We start from the raw sequence: 14,158 nt of genomic DNA, 5'->3' as shown, positions 1-14,158 counted from the left end.
ATTGCATGCCAAAAGAAAGTGTTTATTGAAGCCAGCGTGACACATCAGGATTAACCCCACAGTACAGCTTGTAGAGAATAACTTGTGAAATACTGAAACAGGAAAAAACACTACATTCTTCTATTAATGGGATTAGATACATAGATATATGAGCACTTATTAAGTAAGCAATTCCTAGGTGCCAGTCGGTGGAGATAAAAATGTCAGCAAGGGACATAATTATTGCCCTCAAAGAGCTTGCATTTTAGGAAAGAAACCCATATATCTAGGAGACGGTGTGGGGCAAGGGGCAACTCAAGGCAACATACCTAGGGTAGATTACAAGCTGTTGTTGGGGAATGAAGAAAGGAGAGCAGGTAACATTGTGAAGAAACAGCAAGGAGCTAGAATAAAAGCATACCTATCTACCCACTTGGATCGAAGGTGATACATGGGATAGAATAGGGGAAGAGAGTGAGCTAGGAGGAAGTCATCTATTCCGTTCCACATCAATGCCACAGTGAGAATATGAGAGACCAATTGCATCCAAAAGAGCATGGTTAAGAAATAATGGCTGGGAACCAAATACAGCCATCCAGAAAGGTCAGCTCAGACTTAAAAGAGCCTCATCTGGGAAAACTACTGACAGGTTAGTGGGAAGAGAAGGATTAGTTCCTTGGGAAGGAACAAAAGCAAGAGAGCAATATTCCAATTGTAAAAATGGAGATTTGAACCCCAGACTTCAATCCCCACAAGTCCTTGCTACTTCCCAGAATGCTTTGTAACCTCACCTGAACTCCCACATGGGCCGAGAATAGAAATTGTATTTAGGCTGACTCTCCACCTACTTGAGGTCTCTCTTCCTGCTTCCGCTTCCAAAGCCACGCCTCTCTCAATATGTAGTAAGTGAAATTGAATTGGCCTTTTCGGCCCTCCTAGGCATGTGCTTTCTTATTTTGTATTTTCTTTTATTTCTTAATCTTTAATAAACCTCATAAAAATATAATACTTTTAGTAGAGAAACTAAATTTTAACTGTTACACAATGTGAGACTTGAAGTAGAAGGGCAAAATAGCGGGAAGTCAGGAGTCAAGGGAGTGAGAGGAGAAATACCTGGCCTGGGCCCTAAAAGGTATTATCTAAATGCACAGGAAGCAATGGACCACGTGGCACAATGCTATTACAGGCAATAACGAAGTACTTCATTACAGCCCTGCCTCTGTACTGGCAGTTAGGAAATTGGCCTCTGGTCAATGTGCACTCAGTGATGTCATTTCTGAATGTACTATTATGGCAGTTTGTCCTACTATTCTTACAGGGGGTGTTGGGATTCAAGCAAACATTGATGATATTCTGTGTCTGGTTGTGCAGAAAGCTGTTAAAGGCTTTGCATACATTGGTGTGGTTATTCACCCGGTACATCTCTGCATTACAATACTGATTGTCATTGGGAGCATTGCTCTTGGGGTATTGCACATGTTGCTCATTGAACCACTGAGCCCAATTGAAACCCGGAGGAGGCTGTGAGTACACCAGAAGCACCATCAACGAAAGCCTCAGCAGCAAGAATTGTGAGTTTCCCATCACATTCTGAGCCATCTCTCCTACAGAGGGGAAGAGGAGGGAAAAAAAATAAGGAAAAAGGAACAAAGAATTGACACCTGTCTCTTAGCATATTTTCTATGTGGTACAATAATTGTGCCAGTATCCCTTGTCAGTCAAGTCCCCATTCAGTCAGACATTTATTTATTGACCAAACACTGTGCGAAGTGCCCTTTGAGGAACTGTGAGAAGATATGATTATGAAAGGGAAGACAAGATTCTCTTTCCTTTCCCTCAGTAAGAAAGAGGTTATGACTCAGGTTAAAACTACAGAGCCCATTCTACTTCACACTGTCTTTACTCTTCTCTACTAATTTTGATGGTCTGCACTCCAGAGCTGGTTAAAAACCAGGTCTTGTTCTAGCTACTGATGTCAAAAGGTCTTGCTTTAAAATTCATTGAGTCCACCCAGGTTCTCCTGAAGCCAAGAAAAACCACAAAAGCTCATCAGACCACAGCTGAAATACCACAGTCAGTTCAGGTGCCATAGGTGAAGAAGGGCATTCATAAGATGGAGAACATAAAGAGAAGAGCAACTAGAACTAAGAAGGACTTTAAAGGAACTAGAGATATAAAGAAGATAAGGCCCACAGGATCACAGATCTAGAACTACAAGTGTCATTAGAGGCTGTCTAATCCCTCCCCAAGGTGAGGGAAGACATGACATCAGTGCTGAAGTGTCTGAAGAGTTGTAAGGTGCTTTGTTTGGGACCAAATGGCAAAATCAAGAGAAATGGGTAGAAGTTGAAAATAAGCAGATTTGGGAATAATTTAAGGGAATTTCCTAACAACTAGTTTATCCAAATTGTTAGTGGTATACCTCAAGATAAAGTGAGTGAAAATCATCAGGAAGGGACTAAATGACCATTTCTCAGGCTTATAAATTTAAGTTTGGTGGGGAAATATGATTTGACTGGGTTGCTCCAAGGGACTCTTTAAACTCTAATATTCAGTGATCTTTAGTTCCCTATTCTGTCATAAAACTGAAATACCTCCAAAACTTTTCTCCATGAATTGTTCTCTCCTAACTTTTATTTTTGATTTTGTGGACCCACCTGTAGATCTTACATTTATTTCCACTTAATTTCATTTTATTAGTTTGGATTTTATATTCTGAAATGCCAAGGTGTTTTTGGTTGTAGTTCCTTTCATTCAATGTTATTCATGATTCCTCTCAAATTTGACCAACCATTATTCAAATTCAATAAGCATGTCATTCTTCTTCATCCTTACCTCCACCTACTGGTTTTTCTGGACTCCTCTGAGAGGCAGTTCAAATGAGGAGTAATCAAGACAATGGAGCAATAGAAAGCAGTGTGGTGGGCTCCTGTTGACAAACTCCTTCCAAAATTCACAGACCAAATCCTGTTGAAAAGTAAATCCCCCCCAAAAAAGCACAATGAGTCCTTTGTCCAGTTCATCCTGGCCCACAGAGACAGATAACAGAAGTCCACAGAAATAAAGGATGAAGTTAGGTCCCAAGCCTATTGTCAGAGGAATATTAAAAAAAAAATAGATTGAGGAGAAAAAAAAATTAAGAATCATTGGACTATCTGAATGCTGTAACCAAAAAGTATAGACATAATAGTGTAAGAAATCTTAAAAGAAAACTGCCCATATATCTTTATGCTCCCAGAATAAAGTAGAAAGAATAAACTGTTCACTTCTGAAAGAAATCACACAGTTTTAACTTCCAGGACTACTGTAGCTGAAATCTAGAGCATCCAGGCAGATAAAAAATTGCAAGCTATCAGAAAGAAAGAATTCTAATGCTGAGGAGCCACCATCAATACCACACATGATTTAGTAGGATGTATTCTACAGGAGTAGAGAACTTGGTATATGATTTACCAGAAAGCAAACAATTTGAGCTTAAGGTATAACTTCCCCATTAAAATCAAGTGCAATGTTACAAGCACCAGTAGTGAACTAGAGGGTTTCCAAGTATTCCAGATGAAAAGAGCAAAGCTGAGGAGAAACTTTGAATAATACAGGAATAAGGAGAAACATAGAAAGGCGAGCATGAATAAACAATGATAAAGGATTAAATAAGGATCAACTACTTAAATTCAAGTATATGTCCCCTGTAGAACATAATATCGTTAGAGTCTATAGAAGGAGTCTGAAAAGGCAAAACCTGGGAGTGATTTTTTTTAATTTCTTGATGATGTTGGGAAAAGAATGGAAAGAGAGGAAACCCTTTACATTGGGACCAAGGGGAAAGGAAAGGTAAATTAAAGGAAACTAATTCACATTAACAGGTTATAAAGGAAGAACTATATAAACAAAGAGTGTTGGAGGAGAGAAGCATCTGAATCTTGAACCTCACTCATCTGAGCTCATGAAAAGAAGGAAGAATACACATGCACACATGCATAAACAAATATATGTCCATATATACAAAACATGCAGTACATATACACACATAAAAGCCCAAATGTAAAAGGAGGGAAAGGGTAAAGAGGTCAGAGAGAAATAGAAGAGTGTATTAAGAGAGTTATTAGTCTTAAACAAAACAAACATTAAAAATATACATAAGTATTTACATGTATTCCTAAGGTGGCAAAGAATAAGAATCTGAGAGGAGTTACCATAAATTGGGGAATAGGTTAAAAAAATTATGATATGTAAATGTGATAGAATATTATTTGATCATTGGATCTTTGCTCTTATCAGCTTAATGACAAATCAAAATTCCAGAGTATTAGTGAGGGTACATGCTACACAATGCCTAATAGAGGTGAAGGACACTGAATGCAGAAGTGATTGAAGTAGAAAGGTGAGAAAGAGGATATTAGCCAGTTAAAACAAAATATTTTTAAATGAGTCATTATAAATCCCACCTTCTGTAAGAAGTCTTTCCCAATCTCCTCCTTTCTTTCCCCTTGAAAACCCGATTGCAAGTGCCCTCCCTCTGAAATTGCCTTCCCTTTACATAGGATAGATTATGTATATATATAATTATTTTCATCTTCTCTCCCTCATTTGATTGTGAACTTCTTGAGGGCAGTGATACTGCTTTAGATTTTCTTTCTACCCTCAAAACTTAGTACATCACTTGGCACAAATAATCCACATAATAATACCTATTGACTGATTCACAGATAAAACCATTTTTCCCTTTTGTGTACCTGAATGAGAAATTTTTATTTTATTTAAAGGTCTTGGCTAGCAACTTATGGGAAAATGGTAAAAAATAAAATGAACTTGGATCAAATCAGAGAACTGATGTATTATAAAAGGAGACCACATACCAAATTATATCACTAAATTTTCAATGACTTCCTGTGCTAGGTAAAATTCACTCTTACATAAACAGTATTGAGGTCTGCTCTTTCTAAATCAATGATTATGCTTCTGAAAAGGATCAAATCATGGTGGCCATAGACTAGCAGAAAAACAAACATTTGCTTTCTTTGCTCTTCAAAGGTGAGACCTCTTCATATAATTTCTACCAAGTTCTAATATTAGGTGCCATTTTTCTCATCTTTTACTATCTCTAAATAAATGAAACATATGCCCAATTTCCCCTGCCACCTAAGAGGTGTCCACTTAAAGACTGAATTATGATTGTATTGTACTACAAAATTATAACAGTAAGAGATAAAAAAAAATTAAAGCATAATCTACCTGTAAGAAGGGGATTGTAGTGATTCTTGTTCACAGGAAACTTAATAGTCATCAGGAGAGACAGAATATATATTTGACAAAGATTTAAGAAGGCCTTCAAAAGAACATGCAAAAACATTATGAGAACTTGTAAGAGAGAGAGCAAGGTACAATGGACTGAAAACTGGCTTTGGAATTAGATAATTTCTATTCAAATCCTACCTTCGATGCTTACCATCTAATGAGGCAAATGGGCAAATCAATTAATTTCTCTGGTACTCAGTTTCCTCACCTATTAAAGCATTAGGACTAAATATCCTCTAAGATCTTTTTCAGCTCAGATCTAAGTCCTAGTCCAGATCTAACATCCTAGGATGTTATAAATTATACATGTTAAGGGAATAAAGAGTAAAAGTAGTAAAAGTAATTAGAATTGAGGAAGAAAGGGGACAATTATTAAAATTCTCCTTTAGTCACTTCCAGAAAGATATTTCATGTAATTATAATCCCATGGTTCCTTATGACTTCTCAGTTCTACCTCTAATATAATGTATATTCCATGGTGAACTCCTTTGCCATTTCCTTTGTATCATGGGGAGGAGGCAATTGAAAGACACCAGATGGTATGAATGAGTTACTACATAAAACCAATAAGGAAGAGGAGTAAGGAATATTATTAAAGAACAGTATGAGAGAGAGAGAGAGAGAGAGAGAGAGAGAGAGAGAGAGAGAGAGAGAGAGAGAGAGAGAGAGAGAGAGAGAGAAGATGGCCTGATTCTGTGGTGAGGGTAAGATATTAGCCACCATGTCATAGGGTCTGTGAGAGAAGGGATAGAAGATGAGAATTATTAGGAAAGAGAGAAGTACCAGCAGAATGACTACCAAAGGACCACAAGCTTTCATCTTCCTACATGAGGTACAGGTGTTGGCCTCTGAGGGGTCATGCCCACAGAGAAGCACTCTGGACAGACAAAGATAATAGTCAGAAGAAAGAGCCAAGAGACACAGTAATTGAGGGAAAAAAAGTCTACTCTAGGAAACACTTTTGTAAGTTGATCACCAGAGAAGGAACTTCTGAATTTTGCCTCCAGACTGATACCTGAGAGTTTAGAGTAAAATGTTTTTACTCTAAGTTTAAGCCAAGAGTCTTACTCAGTCTGCCAAACCAACTGGAGGAGTTTGGTGGGTCACGAACCAAAACCATGACCTTGGATACCTGAATTCTTCAGTTGGTTGTTCAGAAGTGGAGGAGGAAAATTAAATTAAATTAAATTAAATTTTTTACAAATAAGTGGAGGAGGAAAAAGGCAACACTCTTGACACATTTCCTGCACCTCCACACCCCACTGTTCTCTTAATGACAGTTCCTGAAGATTTGTTATTTCCTCTGATTACCTGTAATCTCTTCCTATAAAGTGGACATTTTCCTCATTTTCCTTTTTCCTGATGCTTCCCAACCTACCATATACACCTCTTCTACTTTCTCAGTCTTGGTTCTCAGAAACCAGCCCTGGGTATATGAAATTAAATACATTTCTTAATCTCCCTAGATCTCGGTTTCTTTATCAAAGAAGTAAGGTAATTGTATCAAATAATCTCTCTCATCTTCATGATCTTAAATTCCCTAATCACGTACATTCCTTTCTCCCAGGGCCTTATATTCTCAATCTTTTAACCCTCTAGCTGCCTCTCTCCATCAAGTAAAAATTAAGTCATATTGGATCATTTTGCCTGATATCTTTAAGATATTTCCAAAATGAACAAAATTAAAATTCCTGCAACAATTAGGTGGCTCAATAGAGAGACAGTCAGACCCAAGAATGTGAGATCCTGGATTCAAATCTGACCTTAGATACTTCCTAGCTGAGGGACCCTGGGCAAGTCACTTAATGCACATCACCTAGTCCTTACTACTTTTCTGCCTCAGATCAAATACAAAGTATTGATTCTAAGAAGAAAAGTAAAAAAATATTAAAAATAGTAATAATTCCTTTCTGGATACAACTCATTAGTTGTCTTCTAGTCTGATTGGTTTGAAAATGAAAAAGAAAAGGATCTTACATTTAACTTTTCATGCAAGATAAGTGACACTCTATAGTCTGTGAATTTACCTAACCCAAATTTCCATGTTTTAAATTCAGTCAATTAGTTCTCTTTTACATATCTGAACTCTTAAGCATTGCCCCTGAGATAATATTCTTCCATTGTCTTTAGGATGATAGTACTAAGTGCCCCCTCAATCCTTTTAGATTTTTAACTAAATTGTTGAAAATCCCTTATTCAATTCTCACACTATCAGCAACTTACCCAACCAATTTAGTTTTTTGTATCTGATGAGAGATTGACCAGCACCCAGGGTGATTGTCTTACTCTTTCTCAGCTTTCACCTTTTTTATGAAAGTTTCTGTCCTCATACAAAAGACAGTTTATCAAGAAATGAGAGATAAGAAGAACTGGTCACATTAACAGATAACGCACTAAAGCTGGGGAAAGCCACCAGATAACATCAATGTCAAACCTGATACAGAACAGGAAGAATATGTGAGTAGTACTGCAGAATTTTTTCTTGAATAATGGAACCTATAAATTCATGTCTGCCAAATCTCCTCCTTTCCTTTCTGGAGAGAATATAGTAAGACTCTATTAAGAGGAGAATACTTAGAGTAAATTTCTCATTCCAAGAAGAAAGGGAAGACAAGGAGGAGAGAACAGTGAGAGAAGGTGGAAAGAATTGAATTGGGAGAGAATTCTAGAGATCCTGGTATTCCATAAGATAGTTCTTAGAGATCTTTTCAATGTGGGCCTAGACACTAGAGGGAAAGAAAGGCTTCCCTTGTGGTAACTTAGTCAAAGGAAGCAGAGACCTTTACTGGAAACAAGATGAAACTACATGAAGACTTTTCAACAAAAAGGAACCCTCTGTTCCCTTCTGTACTTCAATTAACTGCCTTAGAATGAGGATATATGCAGAGACTTTTCAGGGATATAGTCATTATTTAGGATTTAAAATCCTAGATTCCAAAAATTATGGATATTTATGAACATGTGTGTATACAGTGTGTATATTATGTAGTTTAGATATGCTCAGTTGGATATTTTTTAAAACCCATACCTTCCATCTTAGAATCAATACTGTGCATTGTTTCCAAGGCAGGAGAGCAGTAAGAGCTCTGCAATAGGGTTAAGCAGGGTCACACAGCTAGCAAATATCTGGGGCCACATCCACAGGACCTCACCTGGCTAAGTCTAGCCCTCAATCCAATGAGCCATCTAGCTCCCATCACCCACAAGAATTTTTCTAGATTTGGTTTGAAGGAAGGCATGCATAGATATCTCTAGAATCTCCTCTCATTCCTCTACAAGGAAGATTGGCTTCTGACAAGTAGGGAACAGGAGATGGGGGGGTTGGGTCATCAAGCTAGCCATTTTGCTTTGTTTAAAGAGAATATGTTGGCCTGGGATGATATCTATTCATTCACTAAAATATTGTTAGTGTATGGGAAATAATTTTTTAGTTCTAGTTACTTTCCTGCTCACTATCCTTTTAATAGGAAAGGAATGTCCCAAGATATTTCCAAAGGCATGACTCCTTTTCCAATCATATAGACCATCACGCTATTGGGAATTGCAAATAATTTCTTTCATACAACTGAAAGAAGAAGTCAGAGAAGTTATGTAAGTTTTAATATAGCAGACATTACATACAATGAATGAGCTCTCCTACAGGGAAATCTTGGCTTAATCAAGAGATAGAGTCACTGATTTTATCCAAGGGGAAATTTCCCCAAATATCTATTGTGCTAAAGTGGGAAGAAAGACATTATTTAAGGGCTGGTTTCTTAGCATATTAGCTTCTTCTCAGAGTGTTTATCGACTTTGATGGACCTTTCCCTGAAGGTAATGACAAATCATATGTGTCCTTTCTCTAAGCTAAAAGCCAGAAGAACTATATTCTCTCCCTTCCCCAAGTTCTTTGGCCCTAATTTAGGCCCCTCATACAGGAATGGAGCATCTAGTAATCAGTCTTCAATAATGAGGATAGTCTTATACAAATGAACTTGAGCCCCAAATTCCATTTATAATCTATCCCCTTAAGCGAGGTGAAATTATGGTTCTGTATACTAAATATCACTTACCTGAGTATAGATTTCTGCTGATCTTTCACCTCAAATCTGTATTAGAAGTGTTCTTTTCATATATGACAAGTGATGTGAGAATTGACGTTCAATTAAATATACATTAAGAATCAATTATATGTTAGGCACTAATGATACAAATTAATGTGCTCTTAACTTCCTTGTGTGTATGGGGTGTTCAAGGAAGACTAGTACCTCTGGTATGAGGGTTTTCTGAGTCCTTTTCAGGGCTACTTTGCTCCTTTAGCATCTACCTACCACCCAACTCATACATGTAGCTCCAAGAAACAGCAGCATGCACAGCAGCCACACTCTGGTAAACCATCTAGGTAGGTAGTCTAAACCAGGTTAATCGACTGGTGTCAAAACTTTAGGTCAGTTGTGAAGACTTCCCCCAACAGAAGGGATGTGTGAAAAGAATTTGTTCCAATGACCATGAAGGCAGCTGAAGCAGCTGCTACGGAGGACATAGAGTTTGTTCAGTCATCACCAGCAGGCTTCATTCTTGTCTTACCACTGGACTTTGATGTCTCTGGAAGAGAGTATGAAGTCTCTGGCTTTTTGCAATTATGCCTCACTTAAATCCAATTTGTGCTCAAGTCAAAACACTTCACCAGTTGTGTGAATTTTGTCCTTTCTGAATACAATGGACAACAACCAATCAACCAAATCTAATTTCCAGGCAAGATGAGTGCATGGTGCACCCTAATATTGCGTACTGAATATGTGGAAGGAGAATAACACAGATTGATACAGAGAATACTCACCTCAAAGTGACATTGAGTACCTGTGGGAGGAATGGATAAATGGTTATGCTTGCTATATGCTACTTTGATGGCCTTTTAAAATATGTAACAAGCATTTGGTAGAAAGAGACTAAGTTCTGGTTTAGCAACCAGAGAGATGGCTTTTCTATTAAGTGTTATACTCCTAAACCAGACATATTTTAGGAGAGTAGTTACCTAGAATTCTAATCCAGTACATATCTTGAAAATAGGTGAAGGAAGAAACAAATGCCTAACCCTTCTGTTCTCCTTAGAAGTTAAATTGCTGCCTCTCTTGAGAGGACTGGGTCATATTCCAAAGATATCAATCCCATGAGCCACATTTAGAAAACACATATGGATGCATATCTTATATCGACCTACACACATATTGCACAAACAACCAGAACTAGCTATGAACCTAGGTGATCAGGCCTCCAGGTCTAGCACTCTATCCTCTGTGCCAGCTCTATTACAATTTTTTTCAGGACAAGGGTCATCACAAGATGCCCAAAGTTTACTTCCATCATTAATTCTCTCTATCATATTTGGTGCTTTTTGGTTGGCCTATCTTAGAGGCCCCTTTCATTGTCTTCCAAAATTTCTAATTTCTCATTCTCCTTAGTTTTCAACAAATGTCACTAATTTCCTAAGAAATAGTTATTCTCCATCAGGTCTCCCAGGTTGTTGTTGTTTCTCTCTGTCTCTGTCTCTCTCTGTGTGTCTCTCTGTCTCTCTCTCTCTGTCTGTCATAAATAAACTCTCTCATTTCTATTAAGCTTTTCTTTCCATCAAACAAACCAGCATTTGCAATGACAGAGTTCAGGTTGAATTTCCAGAAATAATTTGGAGCTCCTTCACTATGGAATTCCTATCTTCTTCCCCAGTTCTGACACTTGCATTCAACTAAGTGGCACACACACACACACACACACACACACACACACACACACATACCCCTTAAATTCTTAGAAAACATTTGAATATATGACATTAGACATTTTAGTAACTTTTGTTAGCTATTTTTCCATCTATTAGTGTGTTCAGAAGCCAGAACATAAAGAGATAAAGAAAAAGGACCTAAGAATCTCCCATTCTTCTAATATGTCACATATGGCTAATGGGATAAAGAACTGATCATCTGATCTGGATTGTAACCTGATGTGATGCAGAATACAACTATAGAGGATAAATTTAAGGAATATTGTTGAATTCTTCTACTCAAAAATAAAAAAGATATATTTCTAGCTTTAATGGTTCATTTAGAGAAATAACTAGATCCTTTTCTTTAAAAAAAATTAGAGGAAGAGAGCACATGAAGAAAAGAAAATGCAATATTAACTGCCAAAACAGTTGTTTTTGAAATATCTTGTAAATTATAAAGGCACTTCCTTCATTCATTGGGCAATTTTAGGCAATTGCTTGTGCAATTCATCCTTTCACAATGAGCCAAGCAAAATGAGGTACAATAAAAGCCTAAGAACCTGACCAGCATCAAGACTCAATGAGACTGGAATGATATAGCTGTGGAAGGGTGTGGGTCTGGGGAGACAAGAAAGTCACAGACAAAAGAGGCATAAATGGATCACTGAGTATGACTATATATAGGAGGGAAATGGCAAATGAAGTACTCATCAAGATGAGATGCAAGAAAAAAGTTTCTTAAAACATACCACTTAGCAGTGTCCTATGAGACCTTTCCCAGTCTTCATCATCAGGTCCACCAGCTAGCCTAGGAACTGAAAAAAGTCTTTGCAGAAAAGAATATGGCACTGAAAAAAAGCAAACCAGTCACTGTGTTGGCATATAACTTTAATCTCAGGTACAAATGTGTCTGGGGCTAGAGGATCTCTAGAGTTCAAGAGTTCTTAGCACTAAGTTTGACATCAACGGTGTGAGCTTCCAGGATTGGGAAGACAGGGGCACCAGCTTCTTTAAGAAGGGGTGAATTAACCCAGGTCAGAAGTGGATCAGTTCAAAACTCACTCAACAATCAGTAGTGGGGTCAGGTCCAGGAGTAATACCCTTGTACTTCTAGTTTGGTAAAAAGGAAAGACCTAATCATTCATAAATAGATAGATGGTAGAGAGAAAAAATAGATAAAGATAAACTAATGAATTAGGGATTATGTGAAAATGAATGAATGAATATAGGTAAATAGAAAAATGGGTGGAAAACAAATGAATATACAAACAAAAATTAATGAACAGTTAATAAATGAACAAAGAGATAGGTAAATACGTGGAACTGGCTTCAGTGAAAAATAAGCTCTCCCTTAGTGACAATGAAGCAGCATCCCACCTAATGGCCATTTCTTTCTGAAGGAAACAGATCTCATCCAGATATGCCTTTCATATGATTTTTTTAAGCTAAAATATTTTAATTCAAAAAACAATAAATTAAAGCTACCTGTATATATTGAAACTGGAGAAAAATACAGATAAGATCCACTGATCACCTCTTTTTTATTTTTTTTAGAATATTTTTCCATGGTTACATGATTAATGTTCTCTCCTTTCCCTCTTCCCTCCCCACTCCTGGAGCTGACAAGCAATTCCACTGGTTTATACATGTCATTACTCAAAACCTATTTCCATAATATTTGTATTTTTAATAGTCATCTTTTAAAAGCCACAACCTCAAATCATCATATGCTTTTCTTTTGCATTTCTACTCCCACATTTTTTTCTCTAGATGTGAATAGCATTTTTTTCATAACACCTATGAACACTAACTTGGAAGCAGATCTTATATCTACTCCAAAGGGACCTGATACTCAGACAAAGAAACTTCAGAAAGGATCAGTTTATAAGGAGTCTTCAATTTAGGTATGGAAGGGTATAGGAATAGTGATGTCAACATTGACATATCTCTCAGGAACTGACAGTAACCTAATTTTAAGATTTCCAGGTCTGACCATTAAAAACAACAACAGATAGTAAGGAACAAATATTTTCTTGAAAGGATTTAGGAATTTTACCTAATTTGATAAATCCTTTGTTATCCATTTTGGTTTCCATTATTATGGTGAATCCCTTGGAGTCAAAGTTCTATGCAATAACTTAAAGAATTCCTTTTTTTTTTTTCATTTTTTCACAGGTTCCAAGCCTCTCTGTCTTCCTGAAATTCTGAGACATCTTGACTGTCCTTGGGCAGCTTCACTGGGTTTGACAGCTGAGAAAGAGACTATTTAGGACTAGTTGACTATGACTGATTCCTGGAAATGAGTAGTGGCCTCCTTATGTGATAAATGGAAGCTGGGGTAATGAAGCAGCTCTATTCAAAGTGATCAGTCACTGTAGCATCTGAATAGACCAAAAGGCATAAGACAGAAGATCTACAACTAATTTGGGCCTGATATTAGCATTTATTTGGCATGGATGCAAGGGGAAGTTGGAAGGTCAAAATTTTATTCTTAAGTATTTATTGAATATTAACTATGTGAGGGATCCTATGGGAAATGTTAACAATTCAGTCCTTTTCTCTATACTTTATTCTAGGAGACAATATACATGAAAAGAAATAGTAAGATCAGGTAATAAATGATAGGGACCAGTATCCCCATGGAGAATAGAGGAGCTCAGATTCTAGATAAAGTAATTAGTTTCTAAATGTTACTCCTATATCTTTTAAGAGTAAGAAAATAATTAAGTAATTGATAGAAAGGATCATGTGATTAGGCAGTCATTGGTGATGAAGTGACTCTTTCTTGCCAAGGTCAGTCCTACTCATGCCCTTGATTCCATCCTTCCTAGCACCCTCCCCCACCACATCTGTAGTACTGTTATATAAAATGTAAAGCCCCAGCTTGTCATTTAGAGATTTTTGAAATCTGACTCTGAACTATCCTGCCACACAGATCTTGTCGCTGACTTTAATACACTTTATGGCAATAGACATCAGATAATTTATGGCAGTATGGGGTAAGGCCAACCTTAAGGAATAGAAAGATATTCCCTTCCTAGTCCCAGTCTGGGAAACTGGAGGACTAAAGAATTGATAATAAGTAATGATGAAGTTTCTAATTATCTGAGGACACAAGAGCTGAGAACTCAGATGGGTGTAGAA

General features: G+C 37.1%; 1 protein-coding gene and 1 long non-coding RNA gene across 2 annotated transcripts in view; one reads left to right on the top strand and one right to left on the bottom strand.

Moving 5' to 3' along the window:
- LOC103101069 (uncharacterized) overlaps positions 1 to 14,158 on the top strand; it is a 43,199-nt gene that overhangs the window by 22,268 nt on the left and 6,773 nt on the right. Inside the window, exon 2 of the long non-coding RNA XR_008914834.1 lies at positions 13,190 to 13,490. This is a non-coding gene — a long non-coding RNA (uncharacterized LOC103101069). The remainder of the gene's footprint in view (positions 1 to 13,189; positions 13,491 to 14,158) is intronic.
- LOC130456252 (ribonuclease K6-like) lies at positions 1,028 to 1,582 on the bottom strand. Its single transcript, XM_056809970.1, has one exon. It carries the CDS (start codon positions 1,576 to 1,578, stop codon positions 1,105 to 1,107), a length of 474 nt encoding a protein of 157 aa, XP_056665948.1. The 5' UTR covers positions 1,579 to 1,582; the 3' UTR covers positions 1,028 to 1,104.

This window comes from Monodelphis domestica, chromosome 1 (assembly GCF_027887165.1).
Source record: "Monodelphis domestica isolate mMonDom1 chromosome 1, mMonDom1.pri, whole genome shotgun sequence".
Taxonomy (NCBI): Eukaryota; Metazoa; Chordata; class Mammalia; order Didelphimorphia; family Didelphidae; genus Monodelphis; species Monodelphis domestica.
This window is presented reverse-complemented; position numbering and strand designations above follow the sequence as displayed.